Source organism: Scardinius erythrophthalmus (assembly GCF_964197995.2).
Source record: "Scardinius erythrophthalmus genome assembly, chromosome: 6".
In the NCBI taxonomy this organism is placed as follows: Eukaryota; Metazoa; Chordata; class Actinopteri; order Cypriniformes; family Leuciscidae; genus Scardinius; species Scardinius erythrophthalmus.
The window spans coordinates 16,293,393-16,311,046 of NC_138226.1; the positions used below are offsets into that span (position 1 = coordinate 16,293,393).

General features: G+C 37.5%; 1 protein-coding gene across 1 annotated transcript; it reads left to right on the forward strand.

Annotated features, from left to right (window-relative positions):
• Positions 1-208: 208 nt before the first annotated feature.
• Positions 209-10,652, forward strand: chaf1b (chromatin assembly factor 1, subunit B). The gene is made up of 14 exons (XM_081369038.1): positions 209-334; positions 815-948; positions 1,051-1,183; positions 1,266-1,386; positions 1,874-1,977; positions 2,245-2,341; positions 2,487-2,571; positions 5,203-5,296; positions 5,498-5,567; positions 6,015-6,106; positions 7,966-8,125; positions 8,760-9,296; positions 9,474-9,553; positions 9,699-10,652. The coding sequence occupies exons 2-14, from the start codon at positions 823-825 to the stop codon at positions 9,836-9,838; spliced, it is 1,839 nt and encodes a 612-aa protein (XP_081225164.1). The 5' UTR covers positions 209-334; positions 815-822; the 3' UTR covers positions 9,839-10,652.
• Positions 10,653-17,654: the final 7,002 nt, after the last annotated feature.

Consider the following 17,654-nt stretch of genomic DNA (forward strand, 5'->3'; position numbering starts at 1 on the left):
TAAGTCGCCACATACTGTTTACAAAAATTACAACCGAAGGATGTTCGTTTTTATTGTTTGAGTGCAAAAAGTGTTTTACACGCCGTTTTTATAAAATATAATTTTAGGACACTATTTAAAAACTAATGAAACTCGCACACTTTACATGTGATAGTAGAAAATGTCACAGCCCGACGTCGGATTTTATGTGTGGGATCAGGCAACCCATGAAACCGGAAGTTCTCATTCTTACAACGCTGAGCGGGAAAGGCGTCTGTGTTTGGGTGAAAGCGGGAGTGACACGAAGCAACTGTGCTGAACAATTGTAACGACTATTGCAACTTTTATTGTCAAGGTAACTGGATGAATGTTTTCTATATATAATATGCCTTGTGACTTTTATAATGTATTATTAATTGACATTACGTGCTGTTACCGCTAATGTTCTTCAAGAACTGTTGTGTTTGTTGAGTTGGTCCAGATTACGCTGCGGCTGTAATAGTTCATAATGCAAGTTAAAAGTACTTTGTTAACGTTACACATAAATGTTACGGGTTGCTATTACTTTTATTAAAGGTTCTCGCATATTTATGATTTATGGACATTTAAGCTTCCAGTATATTTAAATGTCTAGTGTTGTTTACTTTATAGAAATGTCGCATTGTATTCAACTCCACTGGTTATATAGTAACAGGATAGTGTATTGCTGTTGTGACGTTGTTAAATGAATTCCTATTTTGCTTTTCAGTATGCGTGTTTTCCTCTGTCGTGCCATCATCTTTTACATTCTGTTACTTCCCTCATATCTTTATCTCTTTGTATCCACGTCCATCAGGAGTCAGAATGAAGGTGGTAACCTGTGAGATTGCCTGGCATAATAAGGAGCCAGTGTACAGTCTGGATTTCCAGCAGAGCGGTGAGGGAAGGACACAGCGGCTGGCTACAGCTGGGGTGGACACCACAGTACGGGTGAGAGAGAGCTCTACCTTGAGTTAATACATCACATGTGTCTCTTAAGTTAACACTGGTGGTGACATTACAGACTGTAAGATGAGAGCTGCTCTCTTTCAGATGTGGCGTGTGGATAAAGGGCCTGATGGGAAGGCGGTCGTTGAGTTTTTGTCTAACTTGGCACGACACACTAAAGCGGTTAACGTAGTGCGTTTCTCACCCACTGCTGATGTCTTGGCATCTGGAGGGGATGGTAAGTTTAAAGTCAGATCATCACTTGGGTAAGTTCTGCAATCACTTATAAATGTCTTAATAAAAATATCTGCTTTCTCAAGATGCTGCTATCTTGCTTTGGAAACTGAATGACAATAAGGAGCCTGAACAAACCCCGACCTTTCAGGAAGATGAAGATGCTCAGCTCAATAAAGAGAGCTGGAGTGTGGTCAAGACTCTGAGGTCTGATTTTAATCTATCGCAATTAAAATGTCCCTTCTTGACTTTAACTTTAAATTTTGTCTTTGACTTTAAATTTAGCATGAAATGAAAATTCATCTTACCTATTTTCTAAATGCATTTTAATGATCTTATTGAGAGCAATTTATCGGTCCATGATGTCCTATTTTTTGTGTCCTGCTTTTTTTGAGTTCATAATTTTTAATCAAAATGTCTTGACTTGATCTTTCAGTGAAATAACCGCTTAAACGCTTGCCCTTTCTTACAAACGACCTCAAGCTCATACTTAGCTGTTCTGCCTGTCAACAATCAATGGCTAGAACCAATTCCCCATCCAACAATTTTCTTTTTTTTGATAACGGTTTCATTCAGATACGCATTACAATATAGAACAAACCATTTGCACCTACTTTCATTTCATTGAAATTTTAAGTTATAATTACTTTTGAAGAAGTTTGTCAAAGCTCATATTGTTGTTTGTGCTTGTTAGGGGACACATTGAGGATGTATATGATATCTCATGGACCAGTGATGGGAATTTCATGGTTTCAGGCTCTGTTGACAACACTGCCATCATGTGGGACATCAACAAGGGTATGAAACTTGAATCAGTACTGAAGTGCTATGTGACTTAAATTATGACAGTATTGTAAAATGATAATAGTTGTTTAGAAAGCAGAACTTTATGAAGTTCCTTCATAAAGCTTGCTTCGTAATCCAGCTATCTAATAAACCTGAAATTGTATATTGTTGGCTCTGATGAATTGTTTTCGTTCCTCTATTGTAAGTTGCTTTGGATAAAAGCGCCTGCTAAATGCATCATGGTAAATGTATTGAATTCAGTGCCTGTTTTGTTTGCAGGTCAGAAGATGTGCATTTTTAATGATCACAAGAGTTATGTGCAAGGAGTAGCATGGGACCCACTTGGGCAGTACATCAGCACATTAAGCTGTGACAGGTTAGTGTGTTGATTTTTTAAGGGCTTTCAAATGAATCTCAAGCCATTACAGATTATCATAGACAAGAGTCTTGTGATGAGCATTTTGAAATGAAACCTTTCATGGTTTTACAAACTGACAGCATGTAAAATCTCTGTGTCTTAGGGTAATGCGTGTGTACAGTGCTCACAACAGGAGAAAAGCTTACAGCGTGAGTAAGATGGCATCAGCCGCTTCTGCAGATGGAGAGGTGAGTGTCACTAGGATCTTCAGCCAGCCTTTATTTTTATTAAGCTGATAATTATTAAGAGATTGGCTGATGTGGACAGTGTCTTCCTTGCCCTTTCAGAGTTCCAGACTATGACCAAACGGTATCATTTTACAGCCTTTTTCCTGCTGGTGCGCACTTTGGCCACCACTATGTTTCAATGAGAAACTGTACTAAACTAAACTGATACCACGCTACTCATTTGAGCTGCGCAGCACGGACTGTTTATCGGCTCAGACCTATAATAGACAGCGCAGCTACTACACAACTCTGAGAGATCCAGAAAGAATGTGTTTGAGTTCGCAGCAGAATTAATAACATTACTGCAAGATCTAGTGAGAACCATTCAAATTTTCTGCAGAATTCTGTTATAAACCATATTGGCTCTAGGGATGCACTGAAATAAATTCTTGGCCAATGCCGAAACCGAATATGAATATGAAGGCCGAATACCAAAAGTGGTTTTTCAAATTTTTTTTACCAACAAATCGCAATATAAATATTTTTATTTGGCCAATCGATGAGTCCCCCTTTTTGGCCTATTATTCTACAGGCCTGGTTCCAGAATCAAATCACTGAGGGTGCTTCTAAAATTACAGAGGGTGCTCTAGTACAGTGCAGATGTAGGCTAAGCAGCGGCTCCACCATAGCAGTGTACACAATTTCAATGAAGCTCCCAACCGTGCACAATAAATCTTTTTCTTACACCGTGTCCACACCTTTTGGTAATAAAGAGGTTTTGCGTGCCTGCATAACTCAGCACTGAATAAAAACTCTGGTGTTCTAAACTTATATATAACACCTCTGAAATAACACCTCTGATTGGCCATTGCGTTCAAGAGATCAACAACTATGTCTGTGATTGGCTACATTGATAACCGTTGCAAAAAAAAGCACAAACACAAATATGCACTTGAGTGTTTGCTGAATCTGTTTCGCCAATATATATTACAGTATCATCTAGTGTTGTCACAGTACCAAAATTTCAGTATTCGGTACCGATACCAGTGAAAATCCACGGTTCTCGGTACCAATTTCGGTACCAAAGCTTAATTTAGATTAAATTTACATAATTATATTAAAGTGTATATCACAGTTACAAAGATGGAAACTGTAGTATTAAAAACACTTTAAAACAAGATTCCATTTGTTAGATAACATTAGATAAAATGACCTAACAAAAAAACAATAGTTATATACTGTCGCAATTATTCTCCTTTAGGGGTTAATTTTAAAATACATTTTTAAAATCAAAAGTTAACATTATTTCTATTAACATTATTTAATGCACAATGAATGAAGTGAACAAACATGACCAATCAAGTGTTTGTATTAAATAACATTCACAAACATTAATTAATGTTGTAAAAATATATTGTTCACTCAATGTGTTATGTTAGATAACGCATTAAGTAATGTTAATGAATGGTTTCTTATTGTAGCATTACCAAACTATACGAGATACAATATATGTTTTATTTGACTTGACTATACTTTTATTTAATCCAAAACTGCATTCATATTTAACTTTTAAAGGGCTTTTTAAACCTGCTAAGAGTTCCTCGTCGTCATGGAGAGCGCAGATCGCACAAGCGTTTGTACTCCTGTGGCGTCTGTCGTTGCTATGCATTCATGAACACAGGCGCACATGGAAAAACGAGCGCGCCGCTTCTATTATGAGCGCGCATGCCGCGCGCCATTTGAAATAACGTATCTGCACGCGCTAAAACATCAGCACCACAACAGCAGCAGCACCGCCGATCGGCATCAGCGCTTTTATAAAGAGGACGCAACCGCACGCGCTTCGGGCATGCACGCGCATCAAGTACCGGGTTTGAGAAAACCTGGTACCGTGACGTTTAAAAAAAAATAGTACCGACTTGGTACCGAAGTACCGGGTCTTTTGACAACACTAGTATCATCTGAGGGTGCGCTTGCTTACGTTTGAGGGTGCTTAGACAATTAAGCAGAACCGTGTCTGCAAAAGGCCATTTTTACATATTTTTCGGACACTTTAAAATTCTTCCACACTGCCAACATGTTTGCTGCATTTATAAAATGTGTGCGCCTCTTACTCATGCTGGTTGCTATTTGATCATGTCAAAAACGTCATTGTTTGGTAAAATTTATTCTGTCTTTTCACGTATTTGGCCGAACACCGAAAGTGCTTTTTTGTTTGTTTGTTTTTGCTATTTTCGGACGTACATTCGGTGCATCCCTAATTGGCTCAAACAGCGCTGTCCAGGAGAAACATTGTGCCATGAACAAACAAGTTATAGAAAGCTTTTCAGTCCACAAATCACCAATGTTCAGCATGGATTTAATGTGGTAATGCTAACTGTAGCCATGGTATTGTGGCAGAAATTGTTAAATATTTTTGTATTTATTTCAGGGTTTGTACGACCTTTTAAAAGTGAAATTCAAGTGCTTCACACAAGCTCAACACAAGATGTTATTTGTAATGTGATAAATATTATTTGTTCAATTTTCAAAGATTATCCTAATATTATATTTTTCACACTTTTTCTTTGGAAGTAATATATAGACATTATGAAATAACGTTTGTAAATACTTTCTTAAATGTGTTTTTAAATTCTAATGACTTTTGTGCAGGTGAAGAACTACAGAATGTTCCATGATGACAGCATGAGATCGTTCTTCAGACGTCTCACCTTCACACCAGATGGGTCATTCCTCCTTGCGCCAGGTACAAACAAACACTATCATCTTTAAAACACCATCATCTACTGTAAGTGTATATACTGTGTATGTAATGTATGTGAGACTTCTTATATAACAAGCTATTTAATATGCATTTTGACACATTATACAGTATGTATATTTGGCCCAGTGTCCATTAACATGTACTGTCCTTGTGTGGTTATGGAATATTTTTATTTATTTTTAGCTGGGTGTGTCGAGGCTGGAGAGAATGTCACAAACACCACATATGTGTTCTCCAGAAGAAGCTTTAAGAGGTTTGTGTTCTAAATGTGTATGGTCAATTGTAAACCTATGCATTAATCACATATACACTACCACTCAAAAGTTTGGGGTCATTTTTAATTATTATTAATATTTTTATTTAGCAAGTATGCATAAAATGTATCAAAACAACATGCTTTTTGTGAATAAATTGCATTTTAAAATACATTAAAATAGAAAAGTTATATTAAATTGTAATAATGTTTCACCATATTATTGTTTTTACTTTTTTTTTGTTATTGAATAAATGCAGCCTTGAGCATAAGAGATTTCTTAAAAAAAAAAAAGTGTAAAGTAAATCTAAAAAAAAAAAAAAATGCATGAAAACCTTGTGGTTCCAGTATTTTAAATAAGAATCAGTTTTTAATAACCAGCCCGAATTCTGACACAGTCAACTTTAAATGTTTAACTGTTTGTTTGTTTGTTTGTTTGTGTGTTAGGCCCATTGCTCATCTACCCTGTCCATCTAAAGCGACCCTGGCTGTGCGCTGCAGCCCAGTGTACTTTGAGCTGAAGACAAAGAGAACTGAAGGTGCAAACAATACTCTTCCAGGGCTATGTTTGTGTTCCATGCAACGGAAAGACGGTGCTCTTCTCTCTTCTAGTGTTGTCAAAAATATCGATATTTCTATGTATCTGCTGAAATATCTGAAACTGTTCCAATATATATATATATATATATATATATATATATATATATATACCGATACCACCTGCGCATTCTTGCTCTCTTCTCTTCAACAGCAAGTTGACACACCCTCCTCCTCTCACTCACTCGTCCCATTCGCTCCGGTTGAATAGTGCTTGTACTGCGCATAATTTCTCATTTCCGCAGGGTTTGCGCTCACAGAGAATCACTCACTGCTCTTGACTGAATAACTTTTGTAACTAGCTATTGCAACAATTATTCAAGTTATCAGAAAATTGAGATAAATTATCTGTATGGCAGTTTTCCCTCTTGGTATCTCAAATGGTATACAATATACACTACCGTTCAAAAGTTTGGGGTCAGTAAGATTTTTAATGTTTTTAAAAGAAGTTTCTTCTGCTCACTAAGGCTGCATTTATTTAGCCTGACTACGTCAGACTTCCTACTTCCGCTCAATTTCATTTCGCTTCTGTAGTCAGTCTGAGATAGCAGCCTATCTTTCAGTTTTCCAGCGGCCTTCGGACGGCCGGGCCAATCAACGAACAGAGGGCGGGCTGAGAGCCGTGACGTAGATGCTGATTGTACCGTGGATGCGTAGATTTACTTCACATAATCTGCAAAAGTCGTTCACAGCCATGTTTACTCCGGTATTTCGCTCGATGGTTTTGTTATCGCATCATACATGTGTTTACAGTGGAAGTTAGATGCGGCTGAGCATGCGCATAACACACGCCATAACCAAACGTCATGTGATTGGCTTAAGGGTAACCAATGATTTTAAACTTCAGACAAGCGTCCCCCCCGCGAGAGAGAAAACACTTTTCAATTGTGCCATGCCAGACTCTGTATACAAAGCAAAGCGAAGTAGCAGAGTTTGGTATTACCAGGCTAGCATTTATTTGATTAAAAATACAAACAAAAACAGTAATATTGTGAAATATTATTCCAATTTAAAACAGCTGTTTTCTATGTGAATATACAGTAAAGTGTAATTTATTCCTGTGATCAAAGCTGGATTTTCAGCATCATTACTCCAGTCTTCAGTGTCACATGATCCTTCAGAAATCATTCTAATATGATGATTTGATGCTCAAGAAACATTTATGATTATTATCAATGTAATCTTGAAATCTAAAGCTTTTGTAACATTAAACACTACCGTTCAAAAGTTTGGGTTCAGTAAGAATTTTATTTTTGGGGGAAAGAAATAAAATAAATCAATACTTTTATTCATCAAGGATGAGTTAAACTGATCAAAAGTTACAGTAAAGACATTTATAATGTTAGAAAATATTCTATTTTAAATAAATGCTGTTCTTTTGAACTTTCTATTCATCAAAGAATTTTGAAAAAATTGTACACAACGGTTTTCAACATTGATAATAATGAATGTTTCTTGAGCATCAAATCATCATGAATGATTTCTGAAGGATCATGTGACACTGAAGACTGGAGTAATGAAGCTGAAAATTCAGCTTTGATCACAGGAATAAATTACAGTTTAAAATATATTAAAATAGAAAAGTCATTTTAAATTGTCATGATATTTCACAATATTACTTTTTTTTTTTTCAAATAAATGCAACCTTGGTGAGCAGAAGATACTACTTTTAAAAACATTAAAAAATCTTACTGACCCCAGCCTTTTAAACAGTAGTGTATATTTTGAAATATTTTTCAAAGTATCATATTGAAGTTGGTAATTTCAGAATCGTGACAACACTACTCTCTTTGTCCTACAGATGGTTCACTGAAGCCGGTGTCAAACACGTTTAATCTGCCATATCGGCTGGTATTTGCGGTTGCATCAGAAGACTCTATCTTCTTTTACGACACACAACAGACGATGCCGTTCGGATATGTTTCCAACATTCACTACCACACACTGAGTGATCTGAGCTGGTAAGACACACATACGTAAATAGATGTTGTACAGACTAGTTAATGCGTTGAGCCTGTGTTGTTTTCACATGAGTTGTGCTTGTTCTACGTTGTGACAGCAGGGGGAAGATTCTTCTGTCCACAAAATGCATCCCAAAGTAGTTGCATGGCATTTTTTGTGTCGGGTAACCTGTGACAGGCAAATATATTTGGAATTTGGAACACAAACTGAAACTAAAGAAATGCTTTACATTTATTATGCTATCAATAATATAGCATGTTATTACATATAATAATAATAATAATAATAATAAGTATTATTATATTTTTATACATTTGTTTTTAATGTTTTTTATTCATTTATTTTCCAGTCCTGGCCTTTTGCTACTTTATAAGTTGAAGAGTGGGAAATTTGCAATGATCGATAAATGCCACCAAAACTTATTTCTCATGTGTCACAGATGCATACCTTACAGAAGAGAGTAGCCTGAAACACTCCTGTCTATTTACAAATGGTCTTTGTCTATGATGAAATCCAATTGACCACTCAATGTTATTGATCAAGTTATAGAAAATGCAGACATCTAGTGTCTTGAATAATTTTGATAATAGCAGTCATTCACTAACATTTGTTGTTATGCACATTGTTCCACAGGTCTCGTGATGGCTCCTTCTTGGCAGTGTCTTCCACTGACGGCTACTGTTCCTTTGTGTCATTTGAAGAGGGGGAGCTGGGCACCCCATTGAAGGAGCGACCTCCACTGGAGATGGTGACCCCATCCTCTACCAATGAGAAGAAGGGAAAGAGACACTCAGCCAATGGCAGGACTGCTTCCCCAGTGCCTCGCCAGGCCAACATACCTGCCGTACAAGAAAAGGAGAAAGAGGGATCTACTGGCCCTGCATCCTCGAAGACCCCCAGCGTATCTGGGCCAGAAGAGAAACGCACACCGCAAGGGAAAACCAAACCTCAGCCCAGGAGGATCACACTCAACACCCTGGAGGGATGGGGCAAACCCAGCACCCCCAAATCACCAGCAGCTGCCGCCAGTACAGCCCCCAGCACACCCAAATCTGCTCCCTCTACCCCTGGATTCAGCAAAGGACCTCTTACACCTCATACAGCCCCCAGCACTCCTCTTGGACCCCTCAACTCCAAAAGTACCACAACTCCAAAAGGACCAACTCCTAGGTAGGGCATTCCAAATTGGGGCTTGGTAGTTTTTTTTTTTGTTTGTTTGTTTTTTAATTGTCATGGCAACCCATAAATATATCCCTTGATATTATAGATTTAGTTTTACAGACAAATCCATGACTTTAGCAGTAAAGATAATGTTCACATTACATCAAGTATGTACTTCTCTTTCAGACGAATTTCACTGACTCCAGTTGTACCCAGATCCCCCAATCCCTTTGTCACCCCATCTTCCACTGAGAAAGCCAAGCATGGTTAGTAGAACCAATTATTGCATGCTTTTAAGTTTGTTTGTTTGTTTGTTTTAAGCTTTTTTTTTTATAAAGTTGTTTTTTCTTCCTAATGTTTTAATTATTTGGTTAAATTGTGTTTGAATGGTCTGTAATACTTTTATTACAGAGAGACCATCTCCTCCCAGTGACCCAGCGTGCAATCCTCCTGAGTCCAAGAGGTCCAAGACTGATGTTCTCAATGGTTCTGCCCAGAGCAGTGAGCACAAAGTGGGCACAGAACCCATTACCACACCCCAGGAACCATAGGCACTGAACATGGTTCTTTGTGCATCTTTATTAGCACTCGCATCCTCAGAAATGAAATATACTCATAAACCAATAACTTAAACTACCTGATCTCTCATGGACATGGAGTGTCAGATATGGACTTTCTGAAGCTCATCTTCACTTCTTTTTCAATGTTTTTCTATTTTCTATGAATAAGTGTGTATGTTCTTTAAGAGGGAAATGCATTGAATTATTCTTAAAAACAACCTTCTCCCTCATGGCTTAAATTCCTTAATATTTAGGACAGGAATGTTTTACGGTTGGACCATCGATTTAAATTTTCTTCATAAAGAATTCTTAAGAATGTGGAAGTTTGTCTTTGAAGTACAAAATGTTTAGATATAATCGATTGTCATGTTTTGTAAGATTTGCTTGAGCATTTTGTGATTCTTAAAAAAAAAAAGTACTAAATGACTTGCCTGGATTGGATGGTTTGTGACTGCTTTTTGCTGCATTTGATTGAGTTTTATAGAATATGATGAAAATGCCATCAAAAGTCTATATTATATTGTAGGATGTTATTATACAAGTTGTATTATCTTTAAGAGTAGCAAGCTGTGTGTTAAGGGAAGTATATGAACTTAAATTCGGTATCACAAATGCAAACACTTACAATGTTAATCCTAACAAGTAAACAGATTAAGATTACACTGCCTAATTTAGTATTTTCCCATTTAAAACCTCTTTCAATATTGTGTTTAATATAACAACCAAATGTATTAAAGCATTTCTTACAAAGATTGAATCAAAAAGCATTTTAAATTCTCATTTTACATTAAACCACTGACAGATGAAGTGACTGACATTGATTATCTCAAGGGTTGGGCTATATTAGGCAACAAATCAACTGTCAGTGTTTGAATTTCGGAAAGATCTGACTGACTTTGACAGGTCGAATAATGATGGCTAGATGACTGGGTCAAAGCATCTCCAAAACGGCGAGTCTTCTGCTCTGATCACACAGAAGAGCTACTGTAGTTCAAATTGCTGAAAAACTTGAAGCTGGTGCCTACAATGGGCATGTGAGCATCAGAACTGGACCATGGAGCAATGGAAGAAGACTGCCTGGTCTGATGAATTTTGTTTTAGATTGGGTGCGTATATCATTTACCTGGAGAAGAGATGGCAGCTGGAGGCACTATGGAAATTGGCGTTCCATTAATGGTGGGGACGCGTTGTCTCATAAATGACAGAAAATTCAGTTAATTCCTATGTACACTATAGAGGACTACACAAAAATCTACTTACTCAGAATTAGGAAAATATCTGTTTTCCTTATAAATCAATATTTTCAAACAAATATATTGTATTGGGTGCCAAAACATGCAAGTATGTGAAACTATGTTAGTGTAATTAAAGAGTAAACAAAACTACAAGCCAAGTATGCTTAGAATACTTATTTATAGTTTTAAGTATATCTCGATTCTCGATCAAAAGACTGAGTAGGCCTACAAGTACATGCCAAATAGACTTTTCTGTAAGTATTAGCCAAGTATACTTAAGTGTAAGTTTAAGTATATTTCTGAGAAGTACATAAAAAGTAGACTGAAAGTACTTTCTTATTTTTAGTTTTAAATAAGTATACCAATAACCAGGGCCACATTTAGACTATCAGAGGCCCTTGGGCTTTATATCTTGAGGGGCCCTTCATCCACCAGAACTATTATCTACATTCACTCAATCTTCTTAATCACAAAGCCCAAGTTATCAGCTTTTATTTTGCAGGAATAAATGTCATTAACAAAACATCCGAACCAATAGGTCTGTCATAGGAAATTGACACACAAATATCACTGCATGAACTACATATTGGCACATAGTCCGAACTATTTGCACAGGCTACTTAGAACGACTGCCTACATCAGCTCCATCATCCGAATCAAATCAGCCTTTTGTTTTGTAGAAATAAATGCAATAAAACTTTCCAATACAAAATTCCACTCAGTTTCATTTATAATTTCATATAAAAATATACAAAAAATATTACTTTTTTAAAAATGTAATCAGATCATGGGGACTATACCTTACAATGACGATTATGTATTGTGCATCTTTTAGCGAAGTGTTTGTCTTTCTGTGGCTTGAATAAAGTCGTAGCCTATGCTTTGTGTAATACAAAGCATAGAGAGCTATAATAATCACGCTTTCTTGCTTTCTCTTTCCGTTTGTTCTGTTTTTTCAAACACCGAAATTCAAACTCATCGACACCACTTTGTTTATTCTTGAAGTGAACTTTTGCCTGTTTGATGATTAGATATCTTCAACTGAAAGACTTGTGCAAGATCTGGTGTGCAATACCTGGTTATAATTTTTTTCTGCATCACCGGGGCCCTCCCTCAGCCCGGGGCCCTGGGCTAAAGTCCAGGTAAGCCTGTGCATTAATGTGGCCCTGCTGATATAGCATACTTGAATAAACTCCAAGGTGGGTTATTAGTTAGGGAAAGTTAGGAATTTTTTTTGGCAATCTGCAAAAAAATTTCTTACCAATAGCTTTTTTTACCATGTGTTCCTATAGGTGTCTAGTAACACCTCCCAATTTATCCACGGCCAAATCCTCGGGGAAACGCCTGGAGAGGCAATCAAAGTTGGGGTGCCCAGACGGCCTGGGTAAAAATAATGAACTTTTTTTTTTATTTTTTTTTATTACCTTTTGAGATGACTAACTAGGGGTTTTTAGGGTACCGAATCTATCCCAGCCATTAGTTTTGAGTAAAAATCACTCCAAGTCCATACAAAAACCACATAAAAATGGTTTTATTGAACAATTACAAAACAAATCTTACTAAATCGGTTTCTCTCATACTTACTTGGAGTATGAGAGAAAAGTCAAATTGGTCAAATCCGTTTTCTCAAAATGACTTTTCTCTCATACTCCAAGTCTGAAATCTCCACTTCAGTAGCACCTATATACACCAAACTCTCCAGTCTTGTACCTAGTTATATTATGAAGACATATACGGAGGGATTTGTAAATATATTATTCCTAGCCTGATTTATATAACATTTTATTCCAAAAAACATGGCAAAATTTTTTTTTTAAGGCTATTGACAGTATTTTCTGATTTACAGGATAACAAAAGTAGATATCCATAAATCCCTCCGTAATTTTTTTCCCATCTAATTTATGAACACAATGAAAAAATTATTTTTAACCTGGCTTTATCCAATACTCAGATTTTGTTTTTTAAAAGATATGCAAATTAGCGCATATTTAATTAGATATTGCCTAATTTGCATATTTTAAAATTAAATTACAGAAAACTTGTCAACATTTTTTTCTCATCTTAATATAGGTAACAAACTGGTAAAGTTTCATGGTGATATCTGCTAGTTAAAAATTTGACTCTATTCACCTGTAGTGTCTGGCCTTAAACCGATTTAGTAAGTTTTGTTTTGTAATTGTTCAATAAAACCATTTTTATGTGGTTTTTGTATGGACTTGGAGTCATTTTTATTCAAAACTAATGGCTGGGATAGATTCGGTACCCCTAAAAACCCCTAGTTAGTCATCTCAAATGGTAATATAAAAAAAATAATAATAATGTTCATTATTTTTACCCAGGCCGTCTGGGCACCCCAACTTTGATTGCCTCTCCAGGCGTTTCCCCGAGGATTTGGCCGTGGATAAATTGGGAGGTGTTACTGAGTAGACACCTATAGGAACATATGGTAAAAAAAGCTATTGGTAAGAAATTTTTTTGCAGATTGGCAAAAAAAAATCCTAACTTTCCCTAACTATATGTTCTGGGCAATGTTCTGCTGGAAAACCTTGGGTCCCGGCATTCATGTGGATGTTACTTTGACACATACCTAAAAATTGTTGCAGACCACATACACCCCTCATTGGAATGGTGCTCCCTGATGGCAGTGACCTCTTCTAGCAGGATACTACACCCTGCCACACTGCAAAATTGTTCAGGAATGGTTTGAGGAACATGACAGAGAGTTCAAGGTGTCACCTTGACCTTCAAATTCACCAGATCTCAATTCAATTAAACATCTATGAGGTGATGGATCGTCAAAATCAATCCATGGAGGCCCCACCTCATGACTTGCAGGACTTAAAGGATCTGCTGCTAATGTCAGATACCACAGGTCACGTTCAGAGGTTTTGTAGAGTCCATCAGAGCTGTTCTGGCAGCACGAAGGCAGCCTACACGATATTAGGAAATGGGTTTTAATGTTGTTGTTTATCATCAGTGTACATACAGTATATTACCACAATGGACACTGGGGAAGCACCATGAAGTGACCCCTAAATATTCAGATTAGTTGGTAAAAATAAATGAATATTGATAACGACTGTAAGAAAATCTTGTCTTTCTGAACCAGCTGATCAAAAAAACAAACAATCTACCTTCGATAGGATATCAGAAATATCAAACAATAATTTTTTAACATAAATGTGAGCTTACCAGAACAGAAAGTGAAAATATGTATAGTAGCGTTATGTCAGCAATCCGTCACGGGGACACACATATTTTGTAGCACACAAATGGTGCTGTTTTCTTAGAACGATCTGTGTGTGTTTTACATATGATTTACCAGAAATTAAAAAAGTAAAACTTATTATAGTCCAGGTGATATGTGAAAATTATGTTCACTTTTTATAAAAGCATGAAACTTGGTACATATGTACAGTTTGTGGCCCTGAACATTTTCAGAAATGAAGCCATCTCAAAAACGCCTTGTGGCGGCCATTTTGCTTTCCGCCATAACTGAATTACTTATTTTGTATTTATCTCCTGAACAAAACATGATAACACTGAAAATGTGATGTCTACCCCATGTTTTGATGGTCAAGGATTACAATGATATCACCACAATGATACAACATCATAAACTGTTCAGGTGAATAGTTAATGGTGAATTCATTGACGTTGTGATAAGGATTATAATGAAATCGCAGTATCTGAGAATATCATCTGAAGCTGGGGCCACAGAAAAGATTTTTAAAATCTTATAATAGATTCGCTCGTTCTTTGGCGTCGGTTGAGTGTGCCCCTACCGTTACAGAAAATTTGCGGTGGAAAAAAGAAAAACATTTAGACGGTGTGAACATGAACTTGTATGAGCTGGAAGTGAGTCTTCCATCAGCTTGCTTTCTGATTGGGTGTTGTTTCGTTTCACGTGATAATCTCCAGAGCCTGCGCACGTTTGTCCTCTGGGTTCCACCCACACAACAGGATTTCTGATTTGATTCGAGATTGGGGCAGTTATGACGTTCTTCTGAGCAGATTCAGTCACTCTTAACACACCTCACACCACAGGAAAATCTGATAAGATAATTGGTAGAACCATCAAGATAATCGGGACTTTACCTGGCATTGTTGGAAGGGGAGAAATTGAGCCAAAATCACCCTGAATATCTTGTAGTGTGTACCCAGCATAAGTGATAGGTTTTAGAATCCATGGAGTTCAGCAGTAAGGGTGTCTCTGAAAACAGACATCATGAACAGGCCAAAAGTGTCCAGCTGAAATTCAAGACATGTGAGTTGGTTGACATGATTGAGGAAATGGGAAATCCCTTCGCAGAGGACAGCAACAACCTTCTGAAGAGAATTAGCAGACCAAGCTGTTGTGGATTCTGTTCAGGTTGCAGAGAGGATGGGCAAAGAGCAGTACAAATTATTTGTTGCAGAGAGGATGCAGGGTACAAAACGCATCACTGCCCCTTTGAAGAGGAAAAAGCACCCTCTTTTTAAAACAGCTCCGATAAGAGGAGAGTACACAACAAAACTCGCTAAAAATTTACTGTGCACTGTTTTCCGGTCTCTACATTGCCTGTCAGACCTGTGATGGGAAATCAGGCCTACCCTATCACTCTCACTTCATAGTGGACTACGCTTGGGAAACAAGGCTGATCTGCCTAGAAAACAGTATAAGCAGTGCCCCAGACAGTGCCTCAGACAATGAGGTCTAAATATTAGATGGGTCAGCAGTCATCAACATGCTGAAACCAGGCGTAGCTAAAACCTTCAATGACTTTTCCAGCAAGATCTTTATACCTTTTATCAAAGAGAAACAAGGGTCAACAGAGTGGATGTTGTATCGAACTGCTATGAAGTTAACAGCCTAAAGGGACAAGAACAAGAGTGGATGGGAAAAAAACAAGTTAACAAACCAACTGGAAAGGCTTCCTTAGAGTGGATAAAAACAAAACAGAGCTCTTTTACTTTCTGGCCAGGAACCTTGTGGGAATGTCGACTACCAAACAAGTTGTTTACACATGCGGACCCAGTCATCTCACCCACAAGAATCCAATCAGACTGCCCCTTGCACTCATGAACAGGCAGATACAAGGATGCTACTCCATGCGGCGGATGCTGCAAGAAAAGGATTTAAAAAGATCACCCTGCGCACTGTGGACCAACTGTTGTAGTTCTAGCCATTGCACATGTGTCAGAGCTGGACACTGAGGAGTTGCGGGTGGCATTGAGATTGCCAAGTCTCTGGGTCCTGACAAATCCTTCCTGTGTTCCATGCCTTGACTGGCTTTAACACAGTCTCTGCATTCGCAACTACGGGCAAGAAAACAGCATGGGATACCTGGAATGCAGATGACATGGCAACAGAGACCTTCATGGCTCTGTCAACGGCTTCAAAAAGCATTCCAGAGGAGGTCCTTTCCATTGTGGAGCTCTTCACAATTCTCCTCGCACCAGTAGCGAACTCAACATCGATCAAGCTCGTCTTGAGTTGTTCACAAAGAAAGGAAGGGGGAATGGAGCAAATCCCCCCAACTAAGGATGCACTATTGCAGTCAAGTCAAGTCACCTTCATTTATATAACACTTTTTACAATATAGATTGATTTAAAGCAGCTTTACAGTGATAATAGGACATTCATTCAACAAAGATTGTTTTGGCCGTACAGCAGCTCTAGGAGAAAATCATTGTCCTGTTTAAGTAAGATATTTATTGATTCATTTCCATCGAAAAATCATTAGGGATTAACTTACCATTAGGCCACTTACACAACACCGTTCTCAACTGAAAACAGAAAACCCTCAATGCACTCTAGCCACACGACAACAGCACTTGAGATGGCACCAAATATGCCATCTCCAACAGACTGCAGTTGGGTGGACCCAAGCGATTGGATACCATTGTGGTCAACTCTTCCACAGGCAAGCCAGTCCATCTTTGAACTCTTGAGCTGTGGCTGCAAGAAAGGCTGCCGGGGCATTGCAAATGCCAAAGAAAAAAAGCCTCCTAAAAGTGCACGGCTCTGTGTCAATGTGGAGGAGACTGTGAAGGAGACTGAAGAATAGGTTCAACAACAATAACAACAAAACAATGAAACAACGTGTTTCTGAAATAGATTTTATTAAATAGATTTAGTAAATATTTGTGTTTGACACATTTAAGCTATGTTGCCAAGGTCATATTGAATATTCTACTCTTTACAGTCACTGTATTGTCAAGGTTAATGAACAAAATGATTAAGCTTTTTAAACTATACACAACATGCATTCAACAGACATGATATTATAAAGTCTAGCAAAGGTTCTCAGATACTGTAATTTCCTTCTCATGTCCCTGAATTCACCATTAACTATTCACCTGAACATTTTATGATGTTGTATATGGTATCATTGTAATCCTTGACCATCAAAACATAGGGGTAGACATCATCACATGTTCAGTGTTATCATGTTTGGTTTAGGAGAGATGTACAGTAAAATGGCCGCCACGAGGCGTTTTTGCGATGGCTCCATTTCTGAAAATGTTCAGGGCCCCCAAACTGTACAAGAGTACCAAGTTTTATACTTTTATGAAAAAGAGAACATACT

Coding starts and splice junctions, on each gene's coding strand:
- chaf1b (XM_081369038.1), top strand. CDS start 823: ATGAAGGTGGTAACCTGTGAGATTGCCTGGCATAATAAGGAGCCAGTG. Junction 949..1,050: donor GGGTGGACACCACAGTACGG/GTGAGAGAGAGC, acceptor GCTCTCTTTCAG/ATGTGGCGTGTGGATAAAGG. Junction 1,387..1,873: donor AGTGTGGTCAAGACTCTGAG/GTCTGATTTTAA, acceptor TGTGCTTGTTAG/GGGACACATTGAGGATGTAT.